Source organism: Vicia villosa, linkage group LG4 (assembly GCF_029867415.1).
Source record: "Vicia villosa cultivar HV-30 ecotype Madison, WI linkage group LG4, Vvil1.0, whole genome shotgun sequence".
NCBI classification, from domain to species: domain Eukaryota; kingdom Viridiplantae; phylum Streptophyta; class Magnoliopsida; order Fabales; family Fabaceae; genus Vicia; species Vicia villosa.
Window position 1 is genome coordinate 174,326,791 of NC_081183.1, and position 14,608 is coordinate 174,341,398.

At 31.4% G+C, this 14,608-nt stretch overlaps 1 protein-coding gene across 1 annotated transcript; it reads right to left on the reverse strand.

Moving 5' to 3' along the window:
- Positions 1-6,335: 6,335 nt before the first annotated feature.
- Positions 6,336-7,589, reverse strand: LOC131598348 (small RNA degrading nuclease 5-like). Its single transcript, XM_058870961.1, has 6 exons — positions 7,292-7,589; positions 7,080-7,208; positions 6,943-7,004; positions 6,778-6,836; positions 6,644-6,674; positions 6,336-6,554 (listed from the first exon to the last, which is right to left on the reverse strand). The coding sequence occupies exons 1-6, from the start codon at positions 7,587-7,589 to the stop codon at positions 6,336-6,338; spliced, it is 798 nt and encodes a 265-aa protein (XP_058726944.1).
- Between the last annotated feature and the right edge of the window lie 7,019 nt (positions 7,590-14,608).

Sequence of the window (14,608 nt, forward strand, 5' to 3'; positions counted from 1 at the left end):
TGCAATTGAATAGAACCTGCTCCAAGAGGAGGCTTTGATTCGGGTACAAGTTGCGGAAATTTAAAAGCGGTATGATGAACTTCAACCAAAGTGCTCCAAGACTTGATTACAACTCAATCTACACCGTAATAACTCCCCGATGTGAAGAGATTACTACTTTACAGAAACTGATAGTATATGGCTTAAGATTGTACTAAGCTTGGATGAAACTGCAAAATGAAAAACGAAATCTATTTATAGAGGATTCTAGAGGTGCGTAAAGACAGGAGTGCCCCTCAACTCCTTCTGAGTGGGAAGAGGTTTGTGAAGGCCGCAGGCGCGACAGCCTCACTGCGGGCGCAGTGTGTGCAAACGGAGGAGATCTTGGGAACGTGGCAGTTGGCCCCTGGGTGAAGTGGGCCACCTCATAGCGTCCCCTCTAGCCGGCGCGGTGCTGGACACCATAAGTGCAAATCTTCTTGAAAAACTATTTTCTAGGCGTTTTGGCTCGTTTCTTCACCGAAGGCTCTGAAAGGTCAAGATTCCAGAAAACAAAAGAAATAGAAGCATAATACAGGAAAATGATAATAAAAACTAAGGAAAACATGTGATATTTGAGTCAGAAACATAGTGCGATTCACTGCAATCACTAACCCCTTTTCGTTGGTCTCTCATGTTCATTTTATAATGTCTTGTGTAACTGCCCCTTTTACTGAGTTTCCCCTCGTTCCTCCTTTTTCTCCACAAATATAGGAAGGTTAAATTCTTTTGACTTGGTTCGTGGAGTGTAACGTGCGGCAAATAAAACGGAGACGTGGGTCTTCAATTTGAACGTTTGAAGGAGTCTTGAGACGGGGGTCTCAAGTGGTGAGACGGGCGTCTCCATTTTTGACGTGGGCTTTGGGCCTTTGGAGACGGGGTCCTCCAACTTTGGAGATGGGCATCTCAACTTTTGAGACGGGGGTCTCCGTTTGGAGACGGGCGTCTCCGTTTGGAGATGGGCATCTCCCTCTATTTTCATGGATTGGGCTTTGTTTCTTCCAATATCTTTATTTCTTTTCTTCTTCTTACCTCCCATCTTGCTATTTGTATTTCTTTTAATTTTAGAATCAATTTCTTCTCAATTTCTTCTCCTTTTGTTAAATAATTCTCGCATGAACGTAATACCTGAAACAATGAAAATACCAGCATAATACCGTAATAAAATATAATTATAATAAAATAACGAAATGATTTATATTATAATCGAGCCAAATATACGATATAATTACGTGTTATCACTTGACAAAGGCTTACGATAACTTGAGCTGGCAGTTTGTTCAGAGAGTTTTGCTAGAAATTGGCCTACCGCAAAAGCCCATTCATGTAATTATGCAAGCCATTACATTTGTGTCTATGAGTATCAACTGGAACGGGAAGCAAATGGCTTACTTTGACTCTGCAGAAGGAATTAGGCAAGGAGATCCAATCTCTCCTTACCTTTTTGTTCTTTGTATGGACAAACTCTCTCACTTGATTATGGATGCAGTTGATAGTGGAAATTGAATAGGGATCAAGGCGGGGAGGAAATGTCCTGCTATATCTCATCTGATGTTTGCCGACTATTTGCTCTTATTTGGTAAGGCAACTGCAAATCAAATGCTATGTGTTAAAGATGCGCTAGATACTTTCTATGATATGTTAGGACAAAGAGTGAGTAACGAGAAGACAAGGGTCCTCTTTTCCACCAATACCCCGAGACACACGAGATGCGAGCTTTTCCATTTATCTGTGTTCAACCAAGGATTTGGGTAAATACTTGGGGGTCCTTATCACAGGGAGGAGCCCAAAGAAGAAGGACTTCGACCACATCATTGACAACATTAAGTTAAAACTAACGAGCTGGAAAGCTAAAATTTTATCTTTTGCAGGTAGAACGACGCTGGCGAAATCTGTTATTGAAGCTGTCCCGACCTACACGATGATGACATGTGCGCTACCAAAGGATTGCATCAAAGAAATTCACAAAATCCAAAGGAATTTCATTTGGGGAGATAGTGAGGACAAAAGGCACATTCATGCGGTTAGATGGAGCACAATTCTCCGGCCAAAGTCCTTGGGAGGCTTGGGCCTTAGGAATCTGTGGCATATGAACCAGGCTTGTCTCTCAAAGCTAGGGTGGAAGCTGATGGAAGGTAATAATGATTTGTGGTGCCAAGTAGTGCTGAGCAAATATGAGAGAGGGATGGATTTTCGTGTCAATGTGATTGCCAAGGAGTCTGATTCGAGCCTGTGGAAGAATATCGTCAAGTTGTGGCCAATGCTGTATGCGAGCAGAGGATGGGATATTGAAAATGATAGGCGAGTTGATATTTGGAATGATTGTTAGCTTAATTCGGGCTTGATCCAAGCTACCAGCAGCAGGTACAATGGGAATACTCATGCAGAATGTAGTGGATTTGGTTGGTGATGATAACGATTGGAATCTGGCGCTCATTAGCAGCATGTTCAATCAGCAAACAGTTAATGAAATTTAGGCGATTCATCCACCTAATGAGGAGATTGGAGAAGACATTTGCATTTTGAGGAATTCTCACAATTCAGAGGGATTGCGAACCTACTAATGTTTATCTGCACATATTGACAATTGGGGCACCTTGGTGTGAGCTGTGTCATAATCAATTTGAAGACATTATCCATGTGCGGAGGGATTGCGAACCTGCTTCTAATGTTTGGAGACACCTGGTTAGCCTGGATCATTGGCAGGAATTTGTTGCTTTAAACTTGCAGGGGTGGATTCAAGCCAATATGTCGAAGGAGTATAATAAGTTTGATGACCTTAGCCGGTGTGACATTTGGGCAACAACATGTCATTTTCTTTGGTATTGGAGGAACAAGAGGATCCATGATGGCCTTTGTGATGCCAAATAATCTTCATAAGCAGGTACTTGCGAAAGCCAAAGAGTATGGTGTTAGTGAAGTGATGCATCAGATTTTCACAACTCAGCAATCTGTTACCATCGACATCAGGTGGAAACCTCCTGCCCCTGGTTGGATTGGTGTTAATGTTGATGGAGCTGTCACGAAAAATCTGTCCGCTTCGTGTGGAGGTATTATCAGTGATGACAAGGGCTGTTGGGTAGGGGTTTCTCTAAATACATTGGCCTCTATAGTATTGAAGTGGCAGAATTGTGGGCAATGTTAGAAGGTATCAAGCTAGAAATTGGGAAGGGTTTCAATCGTATTGAGCTTCAATCAGACAACAAAAACATCGTTGTGAAGCTTAATGGTTTAAGTAGTCAAAGTGGAGCAGCCAATGGACTGCTGAGAAACATAAAGGTTCTTATCAGTTATCACAGACGAGGTTAGAGTGAGTTTCACTCATATTTTCCGTGAGGCTAATAGATGTGCTGGCGCTATGGCCAAGTTAAGTTCCATACACGACCCTAGACCTCGTGTCTTTCAAGTTTGTAGCGATAGTATTCTTTCCTTGTTATCTAATGACTTGTTGGGAGAAGCTATCTCTCGTGTGTCTGTTTTGTAGTGTCTCCTTTCTTTGGGCTTAGGCCCTTTTTGTATTCAAAAAAAAAAAAAAGAAACAATAATTTCAAATTATTATTTTTTAATTAATAGTAATAAATAAAAATGGTAGTATGACGATAAAGTCTAAATGTTTGAAAATATAATATCAATACTTGCCAAATATTTTTTTATTCTTTTCTTGGAAAGACAAATATAATCTAAAATACTAAAAATCTTCCATCTTAAAAAGGCAAATATTTAGTTTCTATTTGCTTCTAATATTTGCTTTCTTCTATTTTTTATTACATTTTTTTAGCTTCTATTATTCACATATTTTATAATAAAATTGTATTTTGTATTAAAAAATCTTATTGATTTAAATTTTTTTACGAGTACCTGACATTTTTTTATACATTTAATTATTATTTTTTTACGGGTATCAGACATTTTTCTATATATTTAGATTTTTATTTTTTCACGGGTATCAGACATTTTTCTAAACATTCAATTATTATTTTTTCACGGGTACCGAACATTTTTCTATATATTCAATTATTATTTTATCATGAGTTCTAGACATTTTTCTAAACATTCAATTATTATTTTTTTCACGGGTACCGGACATTTTTCTATACATTCAATTATTATTTTTTCACGGGTACCACATATTTTTTTAAACATTCAACTATTATTTTTTTCACGGGTACCAGACATTTTTCTAAACATTCAATTATTATTTTTTCACAGGTACCGAAATTTTTTCTATGCATTCGATTATTTTTTTTTTTACAGGTACCAAACATTTTTCTATACATTCAATTATTATTTTTTCACAAGTACCAGACATTTTTCTAAACATTCAATTATTATTTTTTCTATGCATTCAATTATTATTTTTTTTACAGGTACCAAATATTTTTGTATACATTCAATTATTATTTTTTCACAGATACCAGATATTTTTCTATTAAAAAATATACATTTGAAACAAATGCGCGTCCCGTACCAGAACCCGTGCGAACGCACGGGTTTATTACTTGTTTTTTAAAAAATTTATCACTTATTTAAAGAATGTATATGGAGTACTCGTTAGCATTTTCTCATATTTTATTTAACAATAATAATATTAATATTTAAGGTCATTATGATTCAAATGAGAGGAGAGGGGTGGAGTAGAGGATTTTTAATGGAGGGAAAAAATGGGAGGTGAGAATTATTTTTAATCAAATATGTATTTGAATCAAAAGAGATGGGATGGGAAAAAGAGATGGGATGGGGAAAATTTTAATTAAAAATATGTTTGATTCAAATGGGGAGGGGAGAGATTTTATTAATCAACTATAATTTTATCCTTATAATTTTATGAAAGTAATATGATATTTAAAAATAAAAAAATATATATATATACAAGGCCAACTAAGAAGCTGTCCAAACAGACCAGTTGCACAGGGCCTCACCTTTATTGGGGCCTCAATTTTTCTTTTTTTTTTTTGTAATCTTCTATTAATTATTAATTAATAATGATAGTAATATTATTAGAATCACATCCTCACATATATTTAATCATTAAATAGAGGCTACTGAATTTTCTAAGGATAACGTTACTACTTTTATTTTATTTTTGTTATTAATGAATTTTTAAGACAAATGAGCAAATGCTATTACAACCACTTTAAATATATTTTCCATATACAGTTCTAAAATCTAAAATTAAGTTAATAGTTATTCTCTAAATATAAGATACTTTTTAAATTTTCATTATTATTTTATGTATATTAAATTTCTTTAAAATTGTTTATGATACTCACTATTTTTTATAAAATGTTTTTAATAATTTTATATATAAAATTATAAATTTATTTTCTTTATTTTGAAAATTGGTGTGAGCATTACAAAGGGTAAAATAATAAAATAGTGTGATTAATAGTTAAAGAAACATTTTTAGAGAAATGATGTACACTATTCTTATATTTTATTATTATTAATTAAATTAAAAAAAATTGTTTATTAAATATTAACAACTCTTTTTAATTCTCATACAATTCTTTGTTATAATGAGTATACAAAATTTTATGTACCATTTAATTAATCTAAAATTCTAAAAGGTTTTAAAAATTTAATGTTTTTTGACCTAATTAAAATCTAATTATCATATAATTAAAAAATGTATATTTAATTATGTTATTAGTTAGAAGATTAAATTAGCTTAAACTTATATTTTTATGTCATTTATAAGATTATATGTATTTTTTTTTTATATTATTGATGGCATTTATAAGTTTTTATTTATATAACTTAAATAAAAAATAAATTTATTTTTTCAATTTTTATGTTCTTTTATTAAGTCCAAACTTTAACACTCCAAACATCTTGAGACAGCCCTATATATATATATATATATATATATATATATATATATATATATATATATATATATATATATATATATATATATATATATATATATATATATATATATATATATATATATATATATAATCTCAATAATATTTCATTTGTATAAAAATATTACTTCCAAAGACTAGACGGATATAAGTTAATATTTCTAATTGTTAAAGATTTGTAGTTCTTTTTAGGCTTTCACCATTTTATTCCAGAAATAAAGAAAAAAAAATGAAAGAAGCAAACAGCAAAGATTTGTTTCATTGATCAAATGACTTGCTAAAATGTCCTTTCATGAATCAATATAATATTTAAATTGAAACCTTTCTTGATGGTTTAACTGAGTTTTCCTTGATCTTTTTCGACGTCTAACTACTCGACTATCCTACACTGCTTATGATGTTTCTATAAATGTTTTGATTATTCAAGTGTAAGCGGTTGCTGTATCTCCCTTAAAAGAAATCTTTTAGCAAGATACCGTAGAGAATGTTTACGCGAAGACCCAGCAGATTTGGACCACCGAGCAGATTTATGAGAAGACCCTCGGGGTATTTGTATAATACCGCCATGTCAATGACCAAGTCATGTGATATATTCAACGATGATAAATCATGTTCCAAGGAGTGTCCAACAAGAATGGTTTCTTTCTTGACAAGTTTCACAAATTCGTCCTAAACAAGAGAAAGAGTTGAAGTTGTGTCAACAAAAATGAGTATATAATTTCATATGAAATAACTTAGCATTGTAAAAAACGCACAACCTGAAATATTTCAGCCGTTGTTCCACTAAATCTGCGCGACATCAATATTTTGATCAAATAAAAGAAAAAACTCGACAAATTACCTTGTTTTGTAATTAATTATACGACTTGAACGTTTAACTAATTTATCTAACCTGTCCTTGGAGATCCACAAAGTGACTCTAGTCAGTTCAAACCCCTTTCTTGTTATGCACTATGCAGAAAAATAGGATAAGTCAAAAACCATGCAAAAAAGAGAACAAACAAAGATTACATTAATACTATTACTATAAAATACCATCTCTCAATCAATTGCTAACATTCAATGAAAAGGACGCCCGAGTCGTAAGGAAATGTAGACTCAAAACCGGTACAAAATTGGCTAAGAAAAAAAACTTTTAAGTAAGCAAAATGGTCATAAAGATTAACATAAAATTGGTAAAAGAACTAAAATCACCTGGCTTATCAACAGGATATTTATTCTCATCCAGCTCTGTATCGGTTAGTGTATAGTCTCTCACAGGGAAACGTATGTCTTTTGTAAGCTCCGTGAATGATAGATTGAGTGTGCCATCCCAGTCATCTTCTGCACAAAGATGAAAATTGTGTTAAGTGCTTTAAAATGTAACTGATAAAATGAAACTGATGCAAAAAAGTTATTCTGCAGACCTGATTGAGAATTCGGAGTAAATGAACCGTTTTGATCCCTTTTTCTTTTCTGATTGCATGTTAGTAGCTCATCTATTGTCTGCATACCATCCGATACACGGCTAACCAAAAGAAGAAAAAGAATCGAGTGCTGAGATGCAACATTGTGAAGGAAGAAATAACTGAAAGCATTTTCAACAAACCTGAGAGCAAGGACTACTGGTCTTGGTTTGCCACATGAATTTTTCAAATTAGGAAGTACTGTGAACGGTGACAAGTACAATGCTGCATCGAGGCCTGGCATATAGAGCATAACCATTTTGTGAATAAGAGCTTTATTCAGCAAATGATGAGAGGTTAGAATCTTGAATATTAGTCATGAATTTTTTGGATTCTATGAGACTGAATCTGTTGAAATAGTTAATGATTACACTGCATTGGATCAATTTATAGATCCTTTTGATGACTTGCTATAGCAGGTAATGCTGAGACTGGGTGACAGATGTCAGTCAGTTTGTTACAATTAGTTAGACTTGTTATAACTGCTTCTAACGGTTTTAGACAGTTAGTGTTGAACAAGGTAAGAATGCAAGTAATTGAAATTGTAAACTTTGCTTAATATTAAAAGGGTTTTTCTAACCTATGCAACCTTGCATAGGATAAAGACAATTACTATATTATTTCCTTCCATATAAAGTATCATATTAATTATTTTTCTTTTGAAAAGTAATGTTGTATAGTTTCTCTCTCCCACCCAATTAATGGATCAGCATAAATAATAATTAATATGGTAATTTATATTTAAAAAGTGGTGTATTAATGGTCTCTTATCCTATGCAATGTTGCATAGGTTAGAAAAACCCATATTAAAAACAGAAAGACGGGCTGGCTGCATAAGTAGTCTTACATAAACTGAACTTCCTATTTTTCAGCACACTATGCTAAAGAATAGGTCTTAACCTAGATACTCCTTTTGAATAGGAGTTTTATTAACTGACTAAAAACAAATATTAATTCAAAACAAATATTAATATTCCAACAGTTAGTTGCAGTTAGTTATAGGGCTAAGCTATTGTACAGTATCAGTGGGAAACTTTCTATATCATGTTGTATCCTTCACATATGTTACAAATTTACATGCAAAATATACATAGAGCTAAATAGGGAAATTACTCAAAGAGATAGTATAACACAGGAAGGGTTCATTCAAGTAAATTCATGAAGCTTTAATTACTTTTGGTATGGAGTTTTTTATAAAAAAAAAAAGCAAATTAAGATTATTTATTTTAGCAAATCTAGGAGTTATTTACTGTCTGCATAATTTCTTTCTCGGATCTGTCAAAAAGAAACTAAAGATAAAGTGGTTAACTTCAGGCCAAAAAATAAAGAAAAGACTCTGCTTTGTGGAATCCAATAGTTATGAGTTTGGATGCACAAGATCAAGATGAAACTCGTAAGAAAATATTTTCAATACGTTAGAATAATTTTACTAAAATCGGCAAAGATGAAAATGGCATTGAAAGAGCTGTGTGCAATTTTTGAAGCACGGATTTTACCATCGGAAAAAATTCCAAGTCTTGTTAAAATTATAGAACTTTGCATCTAAGTCGTCATGTATTTATTTATAAAAGTTTCTACTTGAGTCTTTGTAGTTTGGACGAATTATTTAGCCTAATCTCAATCAACCAAATCACGCAGCATGCTTTATTTGGCCTCACGATTTTCTTTACCCCTCTTTAATAAAAATTTTGCCTTTCGTGAGAATCGAACCCTCTAATATGGGGTTCAAGTACATGTTCATTTCCCATTACATAAAAATTGGAGAAGCCAAATTTCTCTAACTTCGGTTGTTTGGACAATATCTACTAGTGAGCTATTTTTGTTTAACAATTTATTTTGTTGATGAAAATACGTGTTCAGGGCCGTCTCAAGATGTTTGGAGGCCCTGTTCTAATGTTAAAGTTTGGACTTAATAAAAGAACACAAAAATTGAAAAAATAAATTTATTTTTTATTTAAGTTATATAAATAAAAACTTATAAATGCCATCAATAATATAAAAAAAAAACATATAATCTTATAAATGACATAAAAATATAAGTTTAAGCTAATTTAATCTTCTAACTATTTAAAAAAGTACTATTCTAACTAATCGATCAAGTAAGAGAAAAGTGTCACAAACAAAATTAAATATACATTTTTTAATTATATGATAATTAGATTTTAATTAGGTCAAAAAACATTAAATTTTTAAAACCTTTTAGAATTTTAGATTAATTAAATGGTACATAAAATTTTGTATACTCATTATAACAAAGAATTGTATGAGAATTAAAAAGAGTTGTTAATATTTAATAAACAATTTTTTTAATTTAATTAATAATAATAAAATATAAGAATAGTGTACATCATTTCTCTAAAAATGTTTCTTTAACTATTAATCACACTATTTTATTATTTTATCCTTTGTAAGGCTCACACCAATTTTCAAAATAAAGAAAATAAATTTATAATTTTATATATATAATTATTAAAAACATTTTATAAAAAATAGTGAGTATCATAAACAATTTTAAAGAAATTTAATATACATTAAATAATAATGAAAATTTAAAAGTATCTTATATTTAGAGAATAGCTATTAACTTAATTTTAGATTTTAGAACTGTATATGGAAATTATATTTAAAGTGGTTGTAATAGCATTTGCTCATTTGCCTTAAAAATCCATTAATAACAAAAATAAAATAAAAGTAGTAACGTTATCATTATTAAATATATGTGAGGATGTGATTCTAATAATATTACTATCATTATTAATTAATAATTAATAGAAGATTACAAAAAAAAAATTGAAAAATTGAGGCCCCAATAAAGGTGAGGCCCTGTGCAACTGGTCTATTTGCACAGCTTCTTAGCCGGCCTTGTACGTGTTCTTAACTTTCTTCTAATGAAACCACATATGTACTGTTATCTTGGATAATGCCTCTGTCAGATATCATGCAAGATTATTTGAATACTCGTCTTCGAGTACAAGGCAATTTAATGTGTGATGGTAAATTTTTTCATATTAGATGTTTGGCACGTACTCAACTTAATTGTCCAAAAGGGTTTAAAAATTGTCAAAAAAGTCCCTCCATAAAATTAGATAGAGTATAAGCATGTTAAAAGATTTGATGGAAGGATGCTATAGTTTAAAGATTATGTTGATGATGCATGGATAAGTGTAAACAGTGGTATAAGATTTGAGGTGTCTACTAGATTGAATAACACATATTTGCTGCTTAAAAGTGCCTTGCAAATATAGAAAAGCTTTTGAGTTTTATAGGACGACAGATATGAGCTATTACAAACTCGGTGTTCATCTAATGAGAAAGGGGAAAAGAATTTGTGAGTTTTTAGACTGTTTAATGATATTACAAATTTGATTTTAGATTCATCTTATTCCATTGAAAATATGTATTTCATGCAAATGTGGAAAGTACAGTGCATTTTAAGAAAAAAATATGTATATCAATAATGTGAAATTCATATTTAATATTGTATTGATTGCATGGAATGAAATATTTATAATTATGACTTAGATATGAATTTCTCGTCAAATGAATAAAATTTTTTTTTGAGTTTGATTATAGGTTATGCAGTTTGAGATGAATGATAATATTGAATTTTATGCACATATTTAAATTTTAAACTATTAAGGTGACTTTGGGAGAAAGGATTTTTTTTTAATAGAAATTTTTTTAAAAATTTTGTTTTAGAATCTTATTTTTTAAATTAAGTCTTTTTATTAAAAATTATTAACTTGGGTCTTATGGTCCCTTTTAAATTTTAGGGCCTACAAATTTTAGATCATTATTCTTAATTATTTTTGTTCTTTTTGGAGCTTAAATTTATTGATTCCTTAAAATGGCATCTCTACGTCACCAGGTACATAACAGAAAACATAAAATATATGACAGGAGAAAAAACATGAATAGAAGTGAAGTTTTACGCAATCAAAATTTGGTACATTTGTTGTTAGGCATAGAATCATCATCTTCGACGAGAGATAGGGAAAAGCTCGATAGGGAGAGTCGTGGCCGAGACTTCACAATGGAAATCAGAACTCTTCTTCTAATGGTTGTGTTGGTATATAAGTCGGAACTATTCTTCTTCCTCATTTCAATTTTTTTAAGTTTATATTTGAAAATACTCAATATTTCAACACAAAATAAAATTGTATATATTAAACTATCAGTCATACATAAGTGACATAAATTAAAACTCAAAATATTTACATAAAATACAACTATTGGATATGCTACACAATCCTGTTTCTCCTCGACCTCCTATACTTGAGTGTGTCTTGTGCATCTATTAATATCGCCTATAAGGTGTCCAACTGGCGCATTGGCGCTGACTTCCTAAGACTTTCCTCTACTTACGGCACCTTCTCCAATAGTGATGATACAATGATATTTAGGTAAAACATCCACGACATGGTGTGCTCTTTCCTATTCATCCTCTAATATTTCCTGATGATATGGGCTTGAGGATCTCATGTTGGCATTTGTTTTAAATAAGGATGTGAAATTCTATAAAATCATTGAATGAAACCATATATTGCACTCCGACTCCGACTGGGACGTGACACATTACGTACATCCTTTGATACCAAATGCTCATGGTAATATGCAAATAGCGCATCAACATCTCTAAAGAAGACCATAGAAAAGGAATCCAATGTAGGGTCCCAAAATATATCCTACATATACCCAAACACTCTTACTCTCTTAGCATTAGCTTAGGTAAATGTGGGTATATATCTCAAGATATGTAAGCCATCAATCTAAAGTACCACCATATCACCTCTAATGGAAGTGTCTCACGATGGTCACTATATGGTGTGACACAAATATCATCCTCGCGAATGCAGTCAAGAGCATGTTAATAAAGCTTAGTCGTCGAATTCCTCCTGAGTGCGATAATCGAGAACGCATGTGTTAACTTCTCAATGTAGTCGAGCATACTGCCATCTGCTGATACCAGGAAATGTTAGAGAATCCATGTCCTGAAAATGGTTCAAATAAAAATTAGTAATCTAAAATTACTAGTACTATGAAATTAATAATTCACATGTATGTAAATTACCTTAAATACATAGTTGTTTCTTGTCATTTTGTCTTGTCATTCATTGACTAACTTCTTATAACTTAGAGTACAGGTAAACTAAACAAGATATCCCCCATACTTCTCTAAGTCTATGAAGTAGTCGTTAATATAGACAACGCAGACATAGATTTTCTCCACAAACATGGGGGCCAACTATATATATATATATATATATATATATATATATATATATATATATATATATAGTGACAGTTAATTGGTTTATGTAATTATTCTTTAGATATGAAAATCGGTACGTGCTCCTCAGGTATCTAGAATTTCCTTGTAGACATCATCTGGATCAACTCTTAATTATGTCACCATTAAGTCTAGTGCCTCAAATCTCTAAATTGAAAAGTGATTCAACATTCTTCCTATGATTGGGAGATAGAAGATGCACGATACATCATAATGAGTAATACTTATCTCACCAATGGAAGATGAAATGATGTCGTCTTTGAGTTTCATCTTTCAACAAAGGTCGGCAGAAGACCATGGTCAATGTAACCATATACCTCCTACAAAAGGCTTATAGTCCAAATGCTTCTAATACTTCCCAAAACTATAGTTCATCAGACTATGGCAGTTTTGACATCTTCCTACCATTGTTTATACACTTCAGGGTCTCATGATGCTACAAACATAAATACATCAATGTGAGACGGTTCAATTAGTATAATTATCATAAAATAGAGGTTTAAAAGCATAATAAATAAAAATTCCTGCATCTATTTCCACATGTGAGTAGTGACACGGTTTACACATCGGTGGATTAGTGACATATCATCAGAGCCTCCAGAAAAACCCTGAAGTGTGCCAGCAGCAGGTTTAGCATGAGGATGTACATCAAAAGTATGTATGGCAGCAGCAAATGTATCGTCATGAGCCATATATTTGTGATCATATGACGATCCCTCAGCAACCCCAGATGATTATCTAACTATATAGGAAAATTTAACTTTCTCTTTATGCATTGAAGCATGATAAGATAACCGACCACGTCAGCACCTCGGTTGTTCGTGAGTCGTTTTTCTATAATCATAAAACAAAATAGTCAACATAAGTAAGCATATCAAAAGGCAATCACATGAATTAGAACCTAAACAAAATAATTTTGAAGCACATGACAAACATCATTTTTAAGCACATGACATAGGATTATAAATACATAAATATAAAAGTACAAGTACTATTAAATTAATAATTAACATATATGTAAATTACCTTAAATACATAGTTGTTTCTTGTCATTTTGTCTTGTCTTCCATTGATTAACTTTATATAACTTATTCCGACTTTGATCTCTATGTTTGATATCAGTATAATTTGCACCAGACTTCATACCATGCATAAACCCTAACCTCCAAATTTATCAGACTTAAACAAAAACGAACTTGAACAAAAAATAATAGAACATTGACAATAGATGGAATATAATGTAATTTAATTAAAAATTAGGAAGAAAGTGCATGCATTATAATCATAAGAATGAAGATGTGAAACTTACTGAATATTTTTCAAATGTGAGAAATAAAACACCAAAATTGATTAAAGAAATTAGTTTGAGTAGAAGTTAAAAGATCTTGACTAGTTTTCAAGCAAAGTCTGTTTCTTAACCATGTATGTGCTATTTACTCTTTTGATTTCAAATATTACTGAATGGAGAGGAAAAAAATATGAGAAAAGGGGTGATGCACTGACAATGTAAAAATATTTTACACTGTCAACCAATCACGACCTTGTTAAGCGCCAAGTCATACTGTAAATTTTAAGTTACTGATATGATATGGCAAAATAAAATGTTTCTATTGGATGACAGTGTAAAGATTTTTTACACCGTCAGTGCACTACCTTTTAACTCAAAAAAGATTTGTTTTATGTTAAATAGTGTATTTGAATATTAATATTCGTTTGGTATATTTTGAGAAAAATATTGGATATTTACTGTGTATTGAGTGTATTTAAGAGTTTTTCAGAGATTCAATTGTACATCGAAAATATACTTGTATACATGTGTAATGATGACGTAAGCAATATATCTGCCACTTATACGTATGTACTTTCCATTCCAAATATTTTAAAAGTTTCAAAATTCATCACTTTTAATAAATTGTTAAAAAACACAATACAAACATTTATCCCGAATTTTAAAAAATAATTTCTACATTTGCAATAATATTCTGCAT